This window comes from Oryzias melastigma, linkage group LG6 (genome assembly GCF_002922805.2).
Source record: "Oryzias melastigma strain HK-1 linkage group LG6, ASM292280v2, whole genome shotgun sequence".
Classification (NCBI taxonomy): domain Eukaryota; kingdom Metazoa; phylum Chordata; class Actinopteri; order Beloniformes; family Adrianichthyidae; genus Oryzias; species Oryzias melastigma.
The window spans coordinates 28,870,975-28,889,902 of NC_050517.1; the positions used below are offsets into that span (position 1 = coordinate 28,870,975).

The window sequence follows — 18,928 nt, forward strand, 5'->3', positions numbered from 1 at the left end:
GTCTATCCTCTCCCGTCATAGTGTAGACTGCAGAAGGTTGGAATAAAAGTCACGTTCTATGTGGGTCTTGTTTGGCCAGATTGTGGAAAAATAAAGAAAAAATATGCGTCTCTGATAGTATTTGGGGGGCCGGGCCAAATGTGGAGGCGGGCCGTAGTTTTGGAACTCCTGTTTTAGACTATAATTTCAGGAATATAGCAAGTTTATTTTAAATGGTCAAAAATGTGGCAATGACCAACAGACAGCCCTTTTAAAGTCCCATTTATAGACGTCAACAGCCAAAAAAGTTGATTAACTGTTTGGTTATCCTTTAAGACTCAGGTTTTGCTGTGTAACTGGAGGATATGTCTTTATGTTACATCATAGCAGCTTTGTCCTTGAAACATTTCGTCCAAGTTGCTAATGAAACCACTTGGAAGGAAGAAGATTCTTCAATGAAAAAGAATTCAAGTCTTGGTGCTGAGACTCAACTTCAAGACATCACCTGGATGAACTTCCACAGACATCTGGAGGACTTTGGAACATTTTGGAATGTAGTTTTTGCACCCTTGTATCCTCTGCTCATCACATCTGTGTTCTGTTTCAGGCGAGTCCACTGTGGAGTTTGAGTGTGTGGAGGAAACCGATCTGATTCTCATCCACTCCAACAAGCTTAACTACACATCACTGGAAAATGGTCAATTGGCCAGGCTCACCTCTAAGTCACCTCAGACAGCGCCCTCAATCACGCAGTCCTGGCTCCAGACGGTCACTCAGTATCTGGTCCTGCGGCTGAACAGCAAACTGGTGAAAGGCCAACGGTACCAACTCTACACCAAGTTCACAGGAGAGCTGGCTGACGACCTGGGAGGTTTCTACAGGAGCGAGTACTTTGAGGGCACTGAAAAGAAGTATGTGAACTTTTGTCAATTCACTCAAAGAAGCAGTATATGTAAAAATTAATTGAGGGGTCACCATAAAGAGGCAACATTTTTACCAAAAGCTAAATTATTTTCCACCATGGTGACAACCTCTATCTAGTGTCTCAAAAATCCAAACCCGTCCATAATCCCTGAGGTTTTAGAGTCTAAAATCTTGTGAGTTTTGGGTATTATTTAAGTACTTTTAGCAACTATAAAATTAGGTATGGTCACATCTACTGCAGGTAGAAAATGCTTTTGCGTTGGTCTCACAAGTCCTTGCAAACAAGACAGTTCTTTCCTCTAGAGGGACCAGCAAAAATCACAGGTCCTTATTGAACTTTCCCGTCTAAGGTTTGCTTTAAATGAGATAATTATTACCGTATCCTCTATTTTTGAAGTTGAGATTTGGAATTTGGTCTTTTTTTTTCTTGAAGTGTTTAATCTCTCATCCATGCGCCTTCATTCGTCTTCATCGAAATCACCTGGATAAATGAGCATTTTAATCAGCATTTTCTCTATTAGAAAAATAAATCAATAAAACCAAAGAAATTAAAAAGCTTGAGCCCGAACACAAATATGATTATGAGAAAGAGGTGGTAACTAGGTGTGGGAGAACAACAACTGGAGTTCAAAGTGTGTTGTCTTTGGTTTTAACAATATGGTCAATTTAAAAGCTATTATCATCGACCCAAACTGGAGTAAACTCATCAAGCCCCCCGGGAAACGAATCCAACTGAGCTGCTCTGTCAATGAAGCCAAAATTAGCCAGTATTGAACCTCAATCTAAATGTGTTACCAACCAAGTTGATTTCTTCTATTAGAGAATTTCTTCAACACAACTGCTCTAGAACGACCACAAAAAATAGAAATAAAAAATGTTGTTTGGCTTTTGAAGACGATTTAACATTTAATGTTTTATTCCTGAGTTCTGTTTAATCCTCTAACATGACTGTTTTGCTTTGTCAGGGTTATTGCAACCACACAGATGCAGGCAACTGATGCCAGGAAGTCCTTCCCCTGCTTTGACGAGCCGGCCATGAAGGCTTATTTCTTCATTACTCTGAGGCACGATGTGGACAAGGTGGCTCTGTCCAACGGGGCAGCAGTCGGTCAGTTTGACAGCTGAGATCATGAACAATATATGACATATCTATCAATCTGCATGTATAGGATAAACTTTATTTTAACAATTGCACACAACTGGTCTTAATGACAGCACAAAAAAACTCATTAGCATCATCTGCATAGAAACTGAACATAGATGAAATAAGTCTTTGATCAAATGCTTTTCGTGTTTTGCAGAAACAACCACTGTAACTGTCGACGGGGTTACTGTGCAGCAGACAGTTTTTGAGAGAACTGAGAAGATGTCCACCTACCTGTTGGCGTTCATTGTCTGCGACTATGGCTATGTTAACAGCACCACTGGTGGAGTTTTGGTAAATAAAGTACCTGTTGATCCAATATGTTTGTTCATCTTAAAATTTCTTCCTTATTGGTCGGAAACAGTTTTAAACTGTACTTTTACATTAGAATAGAGGAAATATTGAAAAAAACTCCTGATTATTTTTAATGTGTAGCGCCTTCACATTAGGTGAGATCACTGTCCTGTCTGTTTTCTTTGACCACATATGAGGCAACAAAATAGTCAGACAAACTTTGACTTTTCTTTAATAGGTTTAAAAACCTCAGGAAGTCTTCAGTCTGTAACAAAGTCCTACTCTAAGAAAATCAAGATTGCATTTTTTATTCATTTCTATTTTTAGATCCGCATATTTGCTCGCAAGCCTGCCATCGATGCCGGCCAAGGAGACTACGCTCTGAGCATAACTGGTCCCATCTTAAAATTCTTTGAAAACTACTACAACTCCAGCTACCCCTTACCCAAGTCTGGTGAGTCAAGCACACACATTTTTGTTTCTTCATTCCTGTCCCTATAACAACAACTTTAAACCCTTATTGCTTGTTGTCCGAAAATGACACAACAGGCAATTTAATGACCTAAAGTTAGCATCTACTTAAAAGAAGAAACACAAACTATTTTTTTTCATAGCTGGAAACAAATTAGGGCATTAACCTCTCAAACCACTTAGTGCTGATCTGGATCTGTCTCATCTGGACCCTGGATTTATGGCATATCCTCATCAGCAGAAGTACATATAGTTTTCAGGACCCAAACGTAAAAAAACCCCAAAAAACACCAATTTGTTTCATCAGTATAACATGTATTTGATTGTTTCTTCAAATCTAACCTCACTGGTGAATCTTTTCTTATCAGACGAGAACTCTTCCTGTTCAAATCCCTTTTTGTTCGTGCGGTTTTATGATATTCTTGTGTTTTAAGATCAGCGTTCTTCACTTCCCTCTCATATTTATGGCCGTCCCTCGTGTTTTACTGTCAACTCGTTTAAATGATTTACTTTTATTGGTTGGAGATATGCCTCGACCTCGACTGACTCCGGGATCTTTATGAGGAAAGGAAAGCCTCGGCCTGCCGTTCAATGCCTTCTAAAGCCCTTCTTGATGCTGCGCTTTGGTCTCAAACTGATAAACTCTGACCGTGGGATGTTCCTTTACAATCTGAAACCAACTTCATCCTTGGAGTTTCTGTTTACTTTTGGATTAAGGACAGTTGAATGAGGGTTTCTTGAGGTTTTTCTCTGTTTCTAAAACACAAATGAAGTTTCACGGTTTTATTGACTTTCCACTCTTCTTTAAATATATTTTTAACCTTTGAATTGGATTTGAAGCCAAAAAGAGTTTAAAACTGAGATTTAATGTGCCACTCCTGATTTGAGCTGTTCAGATGAAGTTGTTTAGAAATGTTGCATTTGGGTTTTGGAGATTTGTCGAGGTGGTCTGACCTGCAGATATCTAAACTCATTGAACATTTTTTGTTCCACTACAGATCAGATAGCTATTCCAGACTTTAATGCTGGTGCCATGGAGAACTGGGGTCTGATCACATACCGAGAGACGGCGCTTCTGTACGACCCAGAATTCTCCTCCAACTCCAACAGGGAAAGGATAGCAACCATCATTGCTCACGAGCTGGCTCACATGGTAAGCTTGGTGGTGGTTGGGGGTTGAGGGTGGGGGTGGCCGTTTCTTATGTTCAGGATCGAGTACTGGAGAGGACAGATACATATATTTTCATAGATTTTTTATTATTTTTGCCTTAAAAATGTTTCGTATCACTAAAGATGAATAAAAACAGTAAAAAAAAATCTGACTGATTTAATCATAAAGAATGCATGAGAAGGTTAATACATAGATTTCATATCAAGGTAATTTCCCATCAAAATTAAGACTTTTAAAGACCCACTTTGATGGTAAATTGGTGGTTTTATCATAGAACATTTTGTGATGAAGGAAGACATATATTAAGAATTAAAATTGCATTTTGAAGTATTCCTTCATTAAAATCATTGTGAATCAAGAGCAGATAAAAAAAGCAGTTAGAAAAAGTGATTATTTGTGATCCAGAAAATCACATTATTATTTTTTTTGTCCAATTAATGAATCGTGACCTGTAATTAATGAATATAATTGATCTATTTTAATCACAAATATCTATTTGCTGTGAAAAGTCTGATTTTTAGATATTTTTACTTAAATTCATGATAATTTTGGCACCATAAATTTTAGCTTTATGAAGTTTTCCTAATATAACAGACTCATAAACCTTCACCTTTGCACCAACAAGGAGTATTCTTTATAATCTTGAATAATTAAGAATAACAAAACAAACCAAAAACTCCAGTCCAGACTAAAGTGCTCAAATTTAATAAATAAAAACAGAAGGAAACCCTTTCCTTGGCAATTCAAAATATATTTACTACAAACTCCACATAAACACTATGATTCATGTAAACAAACCTCACGCCACAGTTCACTGTCAGCCCTCCACATAACCCATTATTTTATAAAAAATGAACACCGTCATGCTTCATCCTTTACACAGGGGGGAAAAAATCCAAAACACACCTTTCCCGAACAGGAAAAACATTTATTGGATGCACTAAAACTCAATTTTTAAAACTTTAAATTAGCATTGATTAGCATTTGACATTTTGCAATCTTTAGACTGTTCAGTGTTTTTTTTTTTTTAATGTCTTCCACGTTTGAATGCTTTAGATTTGTGGTCTGCTCTTCCCTCAGTGGTTTGGTAACCTGGTCACCCTGCGCTGGTGGAACGATTTGTGGCTGAATGAAGGCTTCGCCTCATATGTTGAGTACCTGGGAGCCGACGACGCTGAGCCCACCTGGAATGTGGTAAGGCTCCGCCCATGACCTCGGTCAGCAGCACAGGGGTTAATGGAGCTCCTATAACTCAACATCTGCTTTTCTCCTGACAGAAAGACCTGATGGTGCTGAACGACGTCCACAGAGTTTTTGCCGTCGATGCTCTGGCTTCTTCTCACCCCCTGTCCTCTAAAGAGGAGGACATCCAGAAACCAGAGCAGATCAGCGAGCTGTTTGATGCCATCACATACAGCAAGGTGGGAAATCTGTTAAAATGTAAGAAGTAGTGATTAAAACAAAATTAAAAAAAGTTATTTGTTTTGATGCTTATCTGAAGGAACCTGCTTTTATTTTGTATTTACAGTATTTATATTTATTTCTTAAGCTTTCTGTGTAAATGAACACCTGTGACACACTTCTTCATTATCTTTAGGGAGCTTCTGTCCTCAGGATGTTGTCAGACTTCCTGACTGAAGAAGTTTTCACAAGAGGACTCCAGGTAAGAACCACAACTTTCCAAAAAACACGACAAAAACTGAAAAACTGCTTTTATTTGATGAAAAAAACTTTTTGTGTTTTAAACTACCATGTTTAGTTCATCTACCTGAAACTAATTACAGCCATTTTCATAATATTTTATACAACAATAACATCAATTTAAGGTCAATTTTTCAAACAATGACAATGCTAACGATGCTAGGATTAAACCGTAAAATCACCTCATATTCATGTTATTTAACATTTTTAGCATTTTACTTAAGGATTCCTAATAACCTGAATCTATGCTGAAAATATATAAATATCTGATCTCAAGCTACAAACTGGATAACGATAATATAAGGTCGAGCCGTAACATTTCCTTAACCTTAGAACACTTTCGCTATAAAAAGTTACACCATCACTTTTGCCAGGTTATTTTTACCCAATATAAAATACCAAATAAAAAGTATTTCTCATAAAAAAATGGATCAAGATATGACAACACATGATAAATTAGAGTAGTTATTTTTATTTCAAACTGTGCTTTATGCAACAAAAGGGAGAAAAAAGCAAAGGAAGATCCTAAGAACATGCTTGAAAAGGTAGGATTTTGAAAAGAATTTTAAAAATAAATAAATAAATAATGATTCTGTAAACTTGGCCTTTGGTCCACTCATTCCTGGGTCTTGTGAGACTTTACCCAGAGACCCATGATGCTCAAAAATGTAACAAATTTAAAATAACGTAAATACTTTTGCTGGGGTGAAAATCACCTGGCGATAGTGCTCTAGGGTTTAATTTGCGTCCTCCCACTCCCTTTCAGGCTATCTACCTTTTATTGTCAGGTTATCTTGTCTTTGACAAACTTCTGTTGATTGATTGTATTGCAAATTAATTATTATTTTTTGGTTTCTTGATTGCTTGAAATAAACCATTTCAAATCTAATCTAATCTCTTTAAAAACTTGAACAGAGTTAAAAAAAAAAGATGTATTTATGATTCTCAAATGACATCATACAATTGAAAGGACTTCTTTATACGATTTTTTAAAACTCTTAGAAAACATAATTCACTCATTATGACAGGGCAAAAGTTCACTTTCAGGAATTATTGACATTTAGAATGCCAAACCTGTTCTCCAAACTCGTGACTGAGACTTTTAAATTCCCTAAACCAAAGTCCAACTTCCATCCATCGTCTTGATTGAGAGAACCCAAGAAAAATGTTCTTCCAGGCTTTTAAAGTTATCTTGACCAATTAAAAAATATGTTTGTTCATTTTAGGTTGCAGGAATAAACCTCAACCTAAACAAACAAGCAAACAAATGTAAAATAATGTACCCCATTGGTTCTCCATGATTAAATTCTGGTGATGCCTGAACAAGTCAGCTTTTAGTCGCGTGTTGCTGTGTGGTTATTGACCCGTCCTGTTTCCTGTGTGTTCTGCAGAGCTACCTGAAGGAGTTCGCTTTTGGAAGCACCGTCTACACAGACCTGTGGAAGCATCTGCAAACTGTATGTTCTCCTTTTTATCTCTTTGAAACAAAAAAAAATCATCACAATTCCTCCCTTAAAGGTTCAAAACTGGGTTGAATAGTATCAGAAAACGTATCCTGTTTAATTTCCCTTTCTGAGAAAGCTTTTAGAATTTTCCTGCAGTTTTTAACTCTTTATTTTAACTCAGCATGACTTAATGTTTTTAAACACATATTTTTTGGGCTGTTCCATTCGGTCCTTCTCAAACGTGCTGTTTGCAGTTCCCTATGCAGGAGCGGACACTGTAAAGATGAGCATGTTTGGACAACTTCCTAAAGAGATGAACACGTTTTTAAGGAAATGTAGTCATAAATGAGCATTTTTAACAAGTCATTACATATTATGATGTTAAATACTTTGAAATATGTGAAGTTGGAGGATTTCTCGTGTCTAATACATATGTTTTTATGTAATAAGATGTGTTTTATTGTATGTTCTATCATGTAAATGTGTGAAAAAATTATATGATTTTTAGTCTGAAGTATGGTTGTCTTGGGGAAAAAAAGTTAGAAAAACATCAAAACATAATATAAAGTACAATAAATTAAATTTTTTTTTATTCAATCTGGTTAATTCTAGACAAGTAAAGCTGTAGTAACTTTATATTATCAATAGCCAACAGTCTTTACAGAAGTTTGTTTTTTCTGCTTTTTAGGCTGTGCAAGAAACTGGAACAGACCTCCCCGCCAACATTGACGCCATCATGAACACCTGGGTGCTGCAGATGGGTTTCCCCGTGGTTACCATCGACACAGTGACCGGCGTGGTGTCCCAGCAACACTTTCTGCTTGATCCAGATTCTGTGACCCCTCCTCCATCCCCTTACAAGTATGCTCACTTTTAAATAATAATTACAAAAGAGCTCCAGCAAAAAAGCAAGCAATGTTAGACCTTAAGCCTTAACATTATTTGCATTCTTGGAAAAAAAAAAAATCTAATTTGATCGCTTAATGCCACAAAATATTTTTAGAGAAACTTTTCAAATCAGCAGAATTCATTCATGAAGTCAGGCTGTTTTTCTGAGAGCATCAGCTCCTCATTTGTGCTGACGGACTCATATTCTTCTCTGCTGCAGCTACGAGTGGATCGTTCCCATCAGGTGGATGAAGACTGGAGCAGTTCAACCTCCCAGGTGGCTGCAGGCAAAATCAGGTACACAATCCAGTGTGGAAAACAAACAGTTTTCTCCTGTGATAGTTAAACAAAGGAGGTTATGAACCAACGAAAAAAGAAGTGATGGAATGGACACACTCCTTGTCCAACGTCACTGCATGCAGAAGGAGTGAGTCCATGTGGGATATAAGGGTCCATGTCTCTCAGGGATTTCTCTTGGTTCTCCGGTTTCCTCCAAAAGTCTAAAAACATGCTACATAGGTTAATTAGAGTTTTTAAATTGTCCCTAGGTGTGGATGAGAGTGTTTGTGATTGGGTAGATCAGGGATGGAGAAACTTTTTCCCTCCTGGGCCACAAAATATTCTAAAATTAGTCAGAAGGGGCGGACTATGAGCAGATGAGTATGGAGAGAAATAAATATCACCTTGATTTATGCGTCTGAAATTTTGATTTATGTGTAACTTTGAATTGTGTGTGAGTAATTCCTGATTTGCGCATAATTCAGGATTTGTGCTCGTGTATTCTTGATTTGTAACTCATATAATACATTACGTGCATAAGTACAAAAATTATGAAATTAAAAATAAACAAAATACAATTTACACATGAAAAAATTTAAAATTACACGTGCAAATCTTTAAAAATAATGCACGAATCACCTCTTATGCACACACAAAACCTGGAAGTGATGCGTTTAAACACTACTAGAATGCTGGTTCATCAGAGTTTTCTTATCAGCCTTTTTAAACTTAGATTGTAAATACTATCCAGTGAAACTTGACATTGACTTCCTTTAACAGATATACCCGATAATTAGCCTCATATAAAAAAGTCTAAATAAGCTTTTTAAAAACACTTATCCCTTTTAAAAATAAAAATACCTCCCAGAACTGATCGTTTTCTCTCATCCACACCTCCCCTGACAGCACCTCCGGCACAGAGCTCTGTCCCAACTACTGGTTGGGACAGAGAGAGTGACCAGCAAGTGGCACTCGTACACATTTGGCCCTTTTTTTGCCTGTATCCACCCGTAAGGACAGTTGGGACTAAAAATGTGGCACAGGGTTGATAAAATCTATAAATAAAAGAAAAATCTAATAAAAATAATTCTACAAATGTTCATATTCATCTCTATTCAGTGGAATCCAACCTTTGAAATGTATAAACAATTAGGAAAATATGCAATTTTAATTTGAATTGGTAACATTTTATAATAAGATTCCTTAACAGGCTTTATTAAAACATTAACAAACATCATTAATTTTTTTTAGGGTGTTAGCAAAACATTTATTTGCACAATAAGCCGAATAAGGTTTATTAACATACTTTGTAAGATTCATTAATATTTAAAGTGAGACGTTGTCTACAGAGGTCATATTAATAAACTATCTACAAGATTAACAAATGTATGTTCTATCTTTGTCAACATTATACTGAGTGTTTTGCAGCACCTCACCTAAAGTGTTACTAAATAAAGTTGAATTTCAGGTGGACTGAGTTTATTTGTCCTCATTCTCTGCCAACATTTCTGAGGAACATCTTAAAACTTCAAGGTAAATTGAAAAGTGTCTGGTGACTAACTCCACAATTCTCCTGCAGAGACCGTGAATGAGATGAAGACCACCGGGACCGACTGGGTCCTGGCCAACCTGAATGTAGTGGGATACTACAGGGTCAACTATGACACAGCCAACTGGAACAAACTGCTCAATGCTCTGAGCGTCGATCATTTGGTATGAAGCTGAAGACTTAAGTCACTCAGATCTGGCTGACTTCATCTGACGTGCCCTTTTTGTTTTAATATAAGATCATCCCAGTGATCAACAGAGCCCAGCTGGTGGATGACTCCTTCAACCTGGCCAGGTAAAGCTTTTTCAGCTCAACAGAGGTGATGATGTGTCTGTGCGGATCCACAGACTTTCCAGAAGTCATCTAACACATCAAGTTATTTGTTTAAAAAGAAGAATATTGAGCTGATTAAGCAAAGTTTTGTTCTTCTCAGAGCGAAGATCATCCCAACCGTTCAGGCTCTTGATACCACCAAGTATCTGGACAAAGAGAGGGACTACATGCCATGGAAATCAGCAATCAACAACCTGGACTTTTTCTACCTGATGTTTGACCGCACTGAGGTCTACGGCCCCATGCAGGTGAGATCCTCACTGCAACACCTGCAGTTACTCCGCTTAGCTTTGAATCAAATCCCATTTGTTTGTCACATTTACTTTACACAATCCACAATGTTATACTGAGTGAACTCACATCTGTCGCTGTGCTTGACAGACTTACCTGAACACTAAGGTTGCTCCACTATTTCAATACTACAAGGAACAAACAGGAGACTGGGCCAATGTTCCAGGTGGACACCTGGACCAGTGAGTATACAAAAATGCTAATTTTGTTGAACCCAAACAAGAACATCCAGCTGTTAGACGTGCTCCTGCTCCCTGTTCTGTTTCAACGTATGGTTCTTCTTAGCACCAAAATGTGGACAAATGAAGAAAAAGGAAAAGAGATGTGTAGAAATCAGTAGGGAAATTCTGCTCTAGAAAAACTTCCCATAATACTAGATTTCTCTGATCCAATCAGTTAACTTGACCGCTCCTATTTTCATTATAACAACCTAAAATAATACGTTTATCTGAAAATGACTTCTGCAGTTCAAGAGTTTTGTGTGTGCATTTTCTTTTCAGCATTTCACAGATGTATTTCTCCAAACTACCTTGAGTTTGAGTTAAAACTTTTTGTTGTAACTCTGCATTACTTATTGTTTGAGGCTGATGGGATGGCATTGCTCTCTCTGAACTTGGTAGTACTTAGTTTTCTAATGTTTATGGTTCTTTGTCTTGTCCAGATACAATCAGGTGAACGCCATCAGCATGGCGTGCAAGACTGGCTTAGCTGAATGCACAGCCCTGGTCAAGAGTTGGTTCTCTGACTGGATGACCACCGGCACCAACAGGTGAAATTTCACTTAATCATTGAGAGAGTTGGGGGAAAATTTGCCACTTGTACTTGCAGGTGCATTTGTTACTAAGTTGTGCAAGAAGGGTCGCATTAAAATAATCCATCCATCCCTTGTTTTTTCCATCCATCCTTCCCTTGTTCTATCCATTCATCCATCCCTTGATCTATCCATCCCTCCCTTGATCCATCCATCCATCCCTCCCTTGATCCATCCCTTGGTCCATCTATCCATCCATCCATCCATCCATCCATCCCTTGGTCTATCCATCTATCCATCCATCCATCCATCCATCCATCCCTTGGTCTATCCATCTATCCATCCATCAATCCATCCGTCCATCCATCCCTTGATCTATCTATCTCCAGATCTCCATGTTATTATTTACTGGGCCTCTCATCACGTAAAGTCCACTAAAACACTCAACATATACCCTAAGAACCTGATGATTGTTCTCACCCTCCACCAAAGACAAGCACTAGATCATCCTGCCTCTTGTTAGTTACCTCCAGACCCCACTACATTACACGTCTCAAGTCTCAAGTCTCAAGTTCAGAGACTATGAAGAACAAACCCAGTATTACCCATTTACAAAGATGTGCTTTTCATCATGTCTTTTCTCTCCAGGATCCATGCCAACCTGCGCACCACTGTATACTGTAACGCCATTGCAGCAGGGGGCGTCGCTGAGTGGAACTTTGCCTGGAGTAAATTTGAAGAAGCAACTATAGCCATTGAAGCTGATAAACTTCGATATGCACTGTCCTGCACCAAAGAACCCTGGCTCCTGAACAGGTCCGCTCACCGCCAACAATCACCACTCCACCATCACCAGTACACACTTCTCATTCTCTCCACCTACCTGTGCAGGTACCTGGAGTACACTCTTGACCCTGTAAAGATTCGAAAGCAGGATGCCACCTCCACCATCGTCTACATCGCCGAAAATGTGATTGGTCAGTCTCTGGCGTGGGACTTCATCAGGGCTCGCTGGTCGTACATCTTTAATGAGTGAGTGCAACACAAAGCAGTGTGTGAATATGAATCAGCTCTCAGGTCTTGATATGCTTTATTATAAGATAAGATATATAAGATATAGATAAGATAAGATGTTTTTAAATGTGTTTTCATGCATCTCCCAGTGGATAACAGGTTAAACAGATCGGAGCCGGGATGTGAACAGCTCTTAATGATGTTAATATCTCTCCTTGTTTCCTGTCCCAGGTATGGCGGCGGCTCGTTTTCCTTCTCCAACCTCATTAGTGGAGTCACCAAACGCTTTTCCACTGAATTTGAACTTCAGCAGGTGAGACACACTTTGACATTTTCCTGATGTTTGTTTTCATTTATTTTTGCCATGCTGACTTGGTCAAGTTATAATAGTAGAAAATATATCGAATTAGTTTAAACATGTTTTGCTCAACTCTTTTAACACCGGAACTTTATATTTATGTTCTTAGATTTACTGTAAGTTTTTAATTGTGTACACGCTCATGCCACTTTTCAGAATCTACTGGAATTACATAGATTGTGTTAACGGTTGCACTACATTAAAGTTTTTGTGTTTAAGCGTCAACGGCAACGCCTCAGAGGTTAAAAGGTAGAATTGGATCCTTTGTAAACAACCAGAAATGACTCTGTAGACTTTGGTCCACTCCGAATTCTTCCATTCTCCCTTCCCCTGCATTTAGTCCTCCAAACAGAGGGTGATGAATAACCGCCTGTCCACTAGCATTAGCGCGGAGCTTCCAGCACTTGAATATACATAACAACAGCGGTTTTATAACTTCAAAAAGGTCATGCTACAACAAAAAGTCATTACTTACATTTAAATGTAAACTTCTGTGGTTCATAACTCACCCACGTGAAGAAAAGCGCTTCAGAGCGCAATGATGTTTACGCTTACCCTCGCGACCGAGGACTTTGTATCGGTTCGGATTAAAAAAAAAATATTCAGAACAATACTTGTACTAAAAATGCCTCTTCAGATGGAGGGGCATACGTTCTTCTAGATACTTTCTTCTTCTTCTGGAATAAGATGTAATGCTATAACGCAAGCTCCACCTAGTGGCCAAACTGAAACGTCCTCCAGGAGAAGCAGAATAATGTTTACAATGTTAATGATCTGAACATTTTTGTTAGAACTTCTCCTTTTGAGAAACCATGTAACACTGGATGATATTAATAATCTCATGATTTGACCAATACATTTTACAGTATGTGACCTGTATCAGATAATATAAACATATTCAAAAAATTTTGTTGATTATTTCTAAACAAATCTGTATAAATGTGTCAACTGCGTTGTTTAAACTGAATTGAATGCATCGAAAGAATTGAAAAAGCTGAATTAAAATGGTGAATGATGGTGAATCAAATCTAATCGTTTCTAGAAATTATTATCAATACCCAGCCTTAGCTTATAAAATAATAAATAATTGTTGTCCATTCTCTTCTTTAAGATACAAATTTTCCTCAACTCTGTGCGACATTTTCTGAGGCAAACTTTGACTGTAACTTCATTCATTTCTTTTTATTCGTTGCTGTATTGAACAATTTTGCCTATTTTTTTTGCAAAAATCTCTGATGATTTGATTCAGTTTGACTCCATAAGGAGTTGTACGTGTGACCTTTAAAATCTTTGACCTGACTCCATGTTTTTTACATCCTTTCAGCTGAGGCAGTTCAAGGAAGACAATGCTGCTGTTGGTTTTGGCTCAGGAACGCTCGCAGTGGACCAGGCTATTGAAAAGACCCAAGCAAACATAAAATGGGTCGGGGAGAACAAGAATAATGTTCTGAACTGGTTCGAAGGTGCAAATACACCTTAATAGGGAACCTATTTTCTTGTTTTTTTTTCTTGATTAAAATGTTTATGCTGTAATTGTATTAAAAGGAAGAAAAGGCCAGCGCCATGAACTCATCACATTAAACTTGTAATCCTTAGCAGACAACAGTAAACACGAAGAAATCTACTTTTTAAAACCAGTATGAGCATCTTTTATAAACGTCTACCAAGAAAATTGTTTCTGTGCATTTTGTTTTTTTTAATTTATGTTTTGAAACAAAGAATTTAAATTTTTAATTATATTTTTTAGAAATCTTTTTTTACATAATCTATGAATTTATATTTAAATATCCAATTTGTAATGGGTATTCTATAAAAATATTGATGAATTAATCTGTTAAAACTGAATTATTAGAGCTTTCTTTAAGTATTTATTGATTAGAACTGTTCTGGTTATGACCGCTGTTCTCATAATATTGTCATTAAACATGTGTGTCATTTCTACGATGCACGTGAGAGAGAAAACACTAAAGAGGTAAAAAAAAAAAAAACATAAACATTTGTCATTTATACAAACAGTTTTGTTTTGATGAAAACCTCTAGACATGTGGCAGCCTGAACCAGAATCTTTTTAATGTTATATTTTTGTCTTGTCTTGTAATCAAAGAGGGAAAAAATATTTAAAGTGATGTCTTTCAGATATTGCATATCATATTTCATACAGTTTTGTACAATATATATACAGTAGGCCTTTCAAATAATGCTGTAAACATTTTTAAAGTTGAACTGTACTTTTTTGAAAAATACAATAAAGGTTTTGTTGTAATGTGTTTGTCTGAAAGCTCTTTTTTGACATGACTGAAAATGTATTTTTCTCAACATCAAGGCACATATTGCTTGCGTAGTTTTTGTTTAAAGTCCATAGCTTTATAGTATAAATAAAAATTGAGTTTTTTTTTTTTTTTTCAAATTCGACTTGGTTTCAAACTCTCCCTCTTACATTCCAAATAATATTGGTAACAGAATCACGAGGTAACTGAAAAATGCTCTACTTCTAAATACAACTTCACAAAGTTGAAGCAACCGTTGATGCTTGTGAATAAAAATTCAGCAGAGAAAGAAAAGTTTTCAAACAGACGTAATGAGATTTTCTTCAGAATTGTTGGAGTCATTTAACATGTAACAAATATAAAACGTCACAAGATGGGATCATTTGTTGACAAGTCACACATTTTTATTAGAGAACGAGGGAGACTATGCATGTGGTCTGCATTTGATAGCATTCTAATATACAGTATTACATTACAATTCATTACTTTGGAGGCTTAGAAATTTAAATCTGAAAGAGGGACTTTATGCCTGAAACAGTTAGTTCAATATAAAATCCTTCAACTGTGACAGGCTATTACAGCTATTTACCCATTTATGACTTGATTTTGGACACCATTCAGATATAATGACTTTGATAATATTACACCCCCCAGCCCCACTCCACTGAAGCCGAGATGATCTAGATTTCAGAGTTATACGCCCTTTTAACACAACTTCTTTCAAAAATGTTTGTAAAAACAGTCTGTGTTCCTGACACCTTGATTTAATACACCTGTGGCCAGGTCATGTGATTAGGACAGCTGATTCTGATCATTTGGATGAGTGAGCCAATACTCTTGGTAATACAGTGTGTTTTGTTTTGGGTGTGCCGCAGTCGAGCTTCACGCAGGGCTCCTCATTACCTTTAACTGGCACAGGGTAGGACTGTTGTTGAGGAGCAACCCCTCTTCCCCACCCTGTTGCTGCGAGCTCTCTGTTTACATCTTTTCCCGCTAGCTAACACCCCCATCCTAACATTACCAATGGAACAAAAGTGGTGAACAATATTGGAGTTATCCGGATGCACATGTTTCTAGTTGTTTACAAGTAAACACATCAGAATGAAGTGCAGCCTTCTGATGTAGAAATACATCAAACTTTTCTATATATCCATTATCATGAGAAAAATGCTCCAAGAACATGCTATAAAACACCAAAAACACAATCTTTGTCTGACTGGGTCTTTGAGATTTTAATGCAAAGTTCCTTGAGGTGAAGATTCTTTTAGGCCGACTGAGTTCAGCTGAGCTTTCATCATCTAAAACCAAAAGCAAGTGTCATGGTACTCTGTAAAAAAGATAAAACTGTTTGATAAATTCTGTATTTGTGAGGACTTTTTCTTCTGTTATTATCAGAAAACAGAAGTGAAAATCTGACCATGGAACAACCTACGTCACGCGTGTCTGGATTCTCAACAAATCTGCAGTGATTTATGGCGGACACTCACTAAAACACCACCGCCTGAGCAGATCCTTATCGACTGCGCTCGTTCCCACGAGCAATGCTCTCCTAATATGTAATCCATTCACTCCTCGAAGTGACAGCAATCATGGAAGGAGCTTAAATGCTGTCAGCCACTACTTCTCTTTTTCGTTCTGCAGGAGAGTGGACAAACTAGACGTGCTCCGTTTTTCTCAGCATTCCTTCTGCGGCGCAGCAGGGAGGGAGCCTGAAGTCCAGATCGGAGGAGGGATTTGATCCAGAGACATTCCTCCCATTGCTTCACAGCAGATCGCAACTATGGGGAAAAACTGCAAAGTCAGCAAGCTGAGCCTCATGTGTATGTGTTTAGTCTTGGTCTCCGTGGCAACCTTCGTAGTGTGGATTGTTGTTATCATAGGAGACAGCAAAGACGTTACAGCTGCGTGGGACAGGTAAGAAATAAGTAATACTTTAAAAGACAGAGTCAGCAAGAAAGCATGCCATAAACTTCAGTGCAAACCTCCATTTCCTGACAGAGAGCGAAATCTTTTCTTCAAGCTTGTGTAAGAGACTTGCGGCAGGGAGGAGCTCCTGAAGGGTTTATGGGGTCTCAAGCCTTTGGTGTCTCACGACCTGCTCAATCGTTTAGATTTCACACGTTTTATCAGCTTTGGTACACTCTACTTAGGAGTGAAATTTAAGGGACTGTTTTGCTTCCACTGCTCCCCCAGCCAAATCAATCCTGTTGATGCCAAATACACTAACCAGCACTGATCAACTCATTGGCCTTGTGGTAGAGTGTCCTCCCTGGAAAGTTGTGAGTTCTAAGTTATTCTAGACACTTTAAAAATGCGACCCAGTGCGTCCCTGCTTGACACGCAGCATTAAATGGTCAAATGTGGGGAAAAAAATGTTAGACTTTACACCTGGCTAGTACTGGGTTGGAACCTTCAGAACTGCCTAAATCCTTGGTGGCATAGATTCAACAATGTACTGGAAACATACCTCAGAGAGTTTGGTCCATGTTGACATGACAACATCACACAGATGCTGCAGATTTGTTGGCTGCACATCCATGATGCAGATGCCCTGTTCCACCATTTCCCAAAGGTGATCTATTGGGTTGAGATCTGGTGACTTTGGAGGTTTGAGTCTAGTGAACTTTTGTCATGTTCAAGAAAGAGGATTCCACCGTTAGGACTTCACTGTAGTCATAAAGGGGATGGACATGGTCAGTAACAATACTCAGGTAGACGGTGGTGTTGGAACCATGCTCAATTGGTACTAAGGGGCCCAAAGTGTGCCAAGAAAATATTCCTCAGACAATTACACTACCTCCACCTGTCTGAACCGTTGATACAAGGCAGGATGAATCTATGCTTTTATGTTGTTGGTGCCTAATTCTGACCCTACCATCTGAATGGTGCAGCAGAAATCCAGACACATCAGAGCAGACAATGTTTTTCCAATCTTCTATTGTCTAGTTTTTGAAAGTCTGTGTGAATTGTAGTTTTCCTGTTCTTAGCAGTCAGCAGTGGTCTTCTGCTGCTGTAGCCCATTTGCCTGAATGTTGTTGTGCGCTCATGGATGCTCTTCTGCAGACTTCGGTTTTAACCAGTGGTTATTTGAGTTACTGTTGTCTTTCCATCAGCTGGAACCAGTCTGGTCATTCTCCCCTGACCTCTGGCATCAACAAAGCATTTCCGCCCACAGAACTGCAGCTTACTGGATATTTTCTCTTTTTCTGACCATTCTCTGTAAACCCTGGAGATGGCTGTGGGTGAAAATCCCAGTAGATGAACAATTTCGGACCAGCCTGTCTGGCACCAATAACTATGCCACGTTACTTCAATATTTTTTCTTCCCCATTCCGATGCTCGGTTTGAGCTTCAGCAGATTGCCTTGACTATGTTGACATGCCTCAATTCATTGAGTTGCTGCTATGTGATTGGCTGATTAGAAATTTGTGTTAACGAGCAGTTGGACAGGAGTGCCTTATTAAGTGACCAGTAAGTGTCCTTCATGAATAACACATAACTGAAGTTATACAATGTTTGCTTTCATTGGAAAAATAACATTTTGATTTAATAATGCAGGTTGTCCAAAACTGTACAATCATTTATTTCTACAATGTTGCAAGCATTAGCTACAATTGTTATTTACTCTGCTTGCTATGAATAAATCTCTACTTGTCTGAGGATGTAGTGCTTAGAGTTTAGTTTGGACCATAAGATTATCATCTTCTCATTGACATCAAGGTGACTTTGTTTAAATGGTACTAACATTTTTTTTACACCTCACAACAAGAAACCCTTCAGTGTATATGTGGTTTTGTCTGACTTTCTCCCAGGGTCCAAAAACATGTTCATAGTTTGATTGATGACATTAGATTGTCTCTTTAGTATGAAGGTGAATGTGTATGGATGTGAGACCCTGCAATAGACTGGCAGACTGTCCAGGCTGTACTAGCCAAAAGTATCATGGCAAATGGTTTGCTCCAGCATCAACATGACCCTGTTAGGTGTCAGGATGGCACTCTCTTTTTTAATTTTAATGTCTTAAAGTGGTGAACTGAGCTACATGCTTGGACTAGTTTATCTTACGATT

At 38.0% G+C, this 18,928-nt stretch overlaps 2 protein-coding genes across 3 annotated transcripts in view; both read left to right on the forward strand.

Moving 5' to 3' along the window:
- The window catches only part of anpepb (alanyl (membrane) aminopeptidase b), an 18,268-nt gene extending 3,409 nt beyond the window's left edge, over positions 1–14,859 (forward strand). The window contains exons 2-21 of the mRNA XM_024280983.2: positions 587–890; positions 1,869–2,011; positions 2,205–2,341; positions 2,669–2,795; positions 3,811–3,965; positions 5,064–5,177; positions 5,261–5,404; positions 5,581–5,646; positions 7,076–7,141; positions 7,818–7,990; positions 8,238–8,314; positions 9,876–10,009; positions 10,084–10,139; positions 10,279–10,426; positions 10,560–10,651; positions 11,131–11,238; positions 11,869–12,036; positions 12,112–12,252; positions 12,466–12,547; positions 13,917–14,859. Of these exons, the coding sequence (XP_024136751.1) occupies positions 587–890; positions 1,869–2,011; positions 2,205–2,341; positions 2,669–2,795; positions 3,811–3,965; positions 5,064–5,177; positions 5,261–5,404; positions 5,581–5,646; positions 7,076–7,141; positions 7,818–7,990; positions 8,238–8,314; positions 9,876–10,009; positions 10,084–10,139; positions 10,279–10,426; positions 10,560–10,651; positions 11,131–11,238; positions 11,869–12,036; positions 12,112–12,252; positions 12,466–12,547; positions 13,917–14,072 (2,591 nt within the window). The 3' untranslated portion in view covers positions 14,073–14,859. The remainder of the gene's footprint in view (positions 1–586; positions 891–1,868; positions 2,012–2,204; positions 2,342–2,668; positions 2,796–3,810; positions 3,966–5,063; positions 5,178–5,260; positions 5,405–5,580; positions 5,647–7,075; positions 7,142–7,817; positions 7,991–8,237; positions 8,315–9,875; positions 10,010–10,083; positions 10,140–10,278; positions 10,427–10,559; positions 10,652–11,130; positions 11,239–11,868; positions 12,037–12,111; positions 12,253–12,465; positions 12,548–13,916) is intronic.
- A 1,459-nt stretch (positions 14,860–16,318) lies between these two features.
- Positions 16,319–18,928, forward strand: part of LOC112151871 (aminopeptidase N) — a 16,602-nt gene continuing 13,992 nt past the window's right edge. The window contains exon 1 of one of the 2 annotated variants that reach the window (XR_004948095.1): positions 16,319–16,773. Coding sequence is in view for 1 of the 2 variants with exons in the window: in XM_024280989.2 (XP_024136757.1) it covers positions 16,640–16,773 (134 nt within the window). In the remaining variant the exon portion in view is untranslated. The remainder of the gene's footprint in view (positions 16,774–18,928) is intronic. The other variant, XM_024280989.2, reaches the window with a different exon arrangement.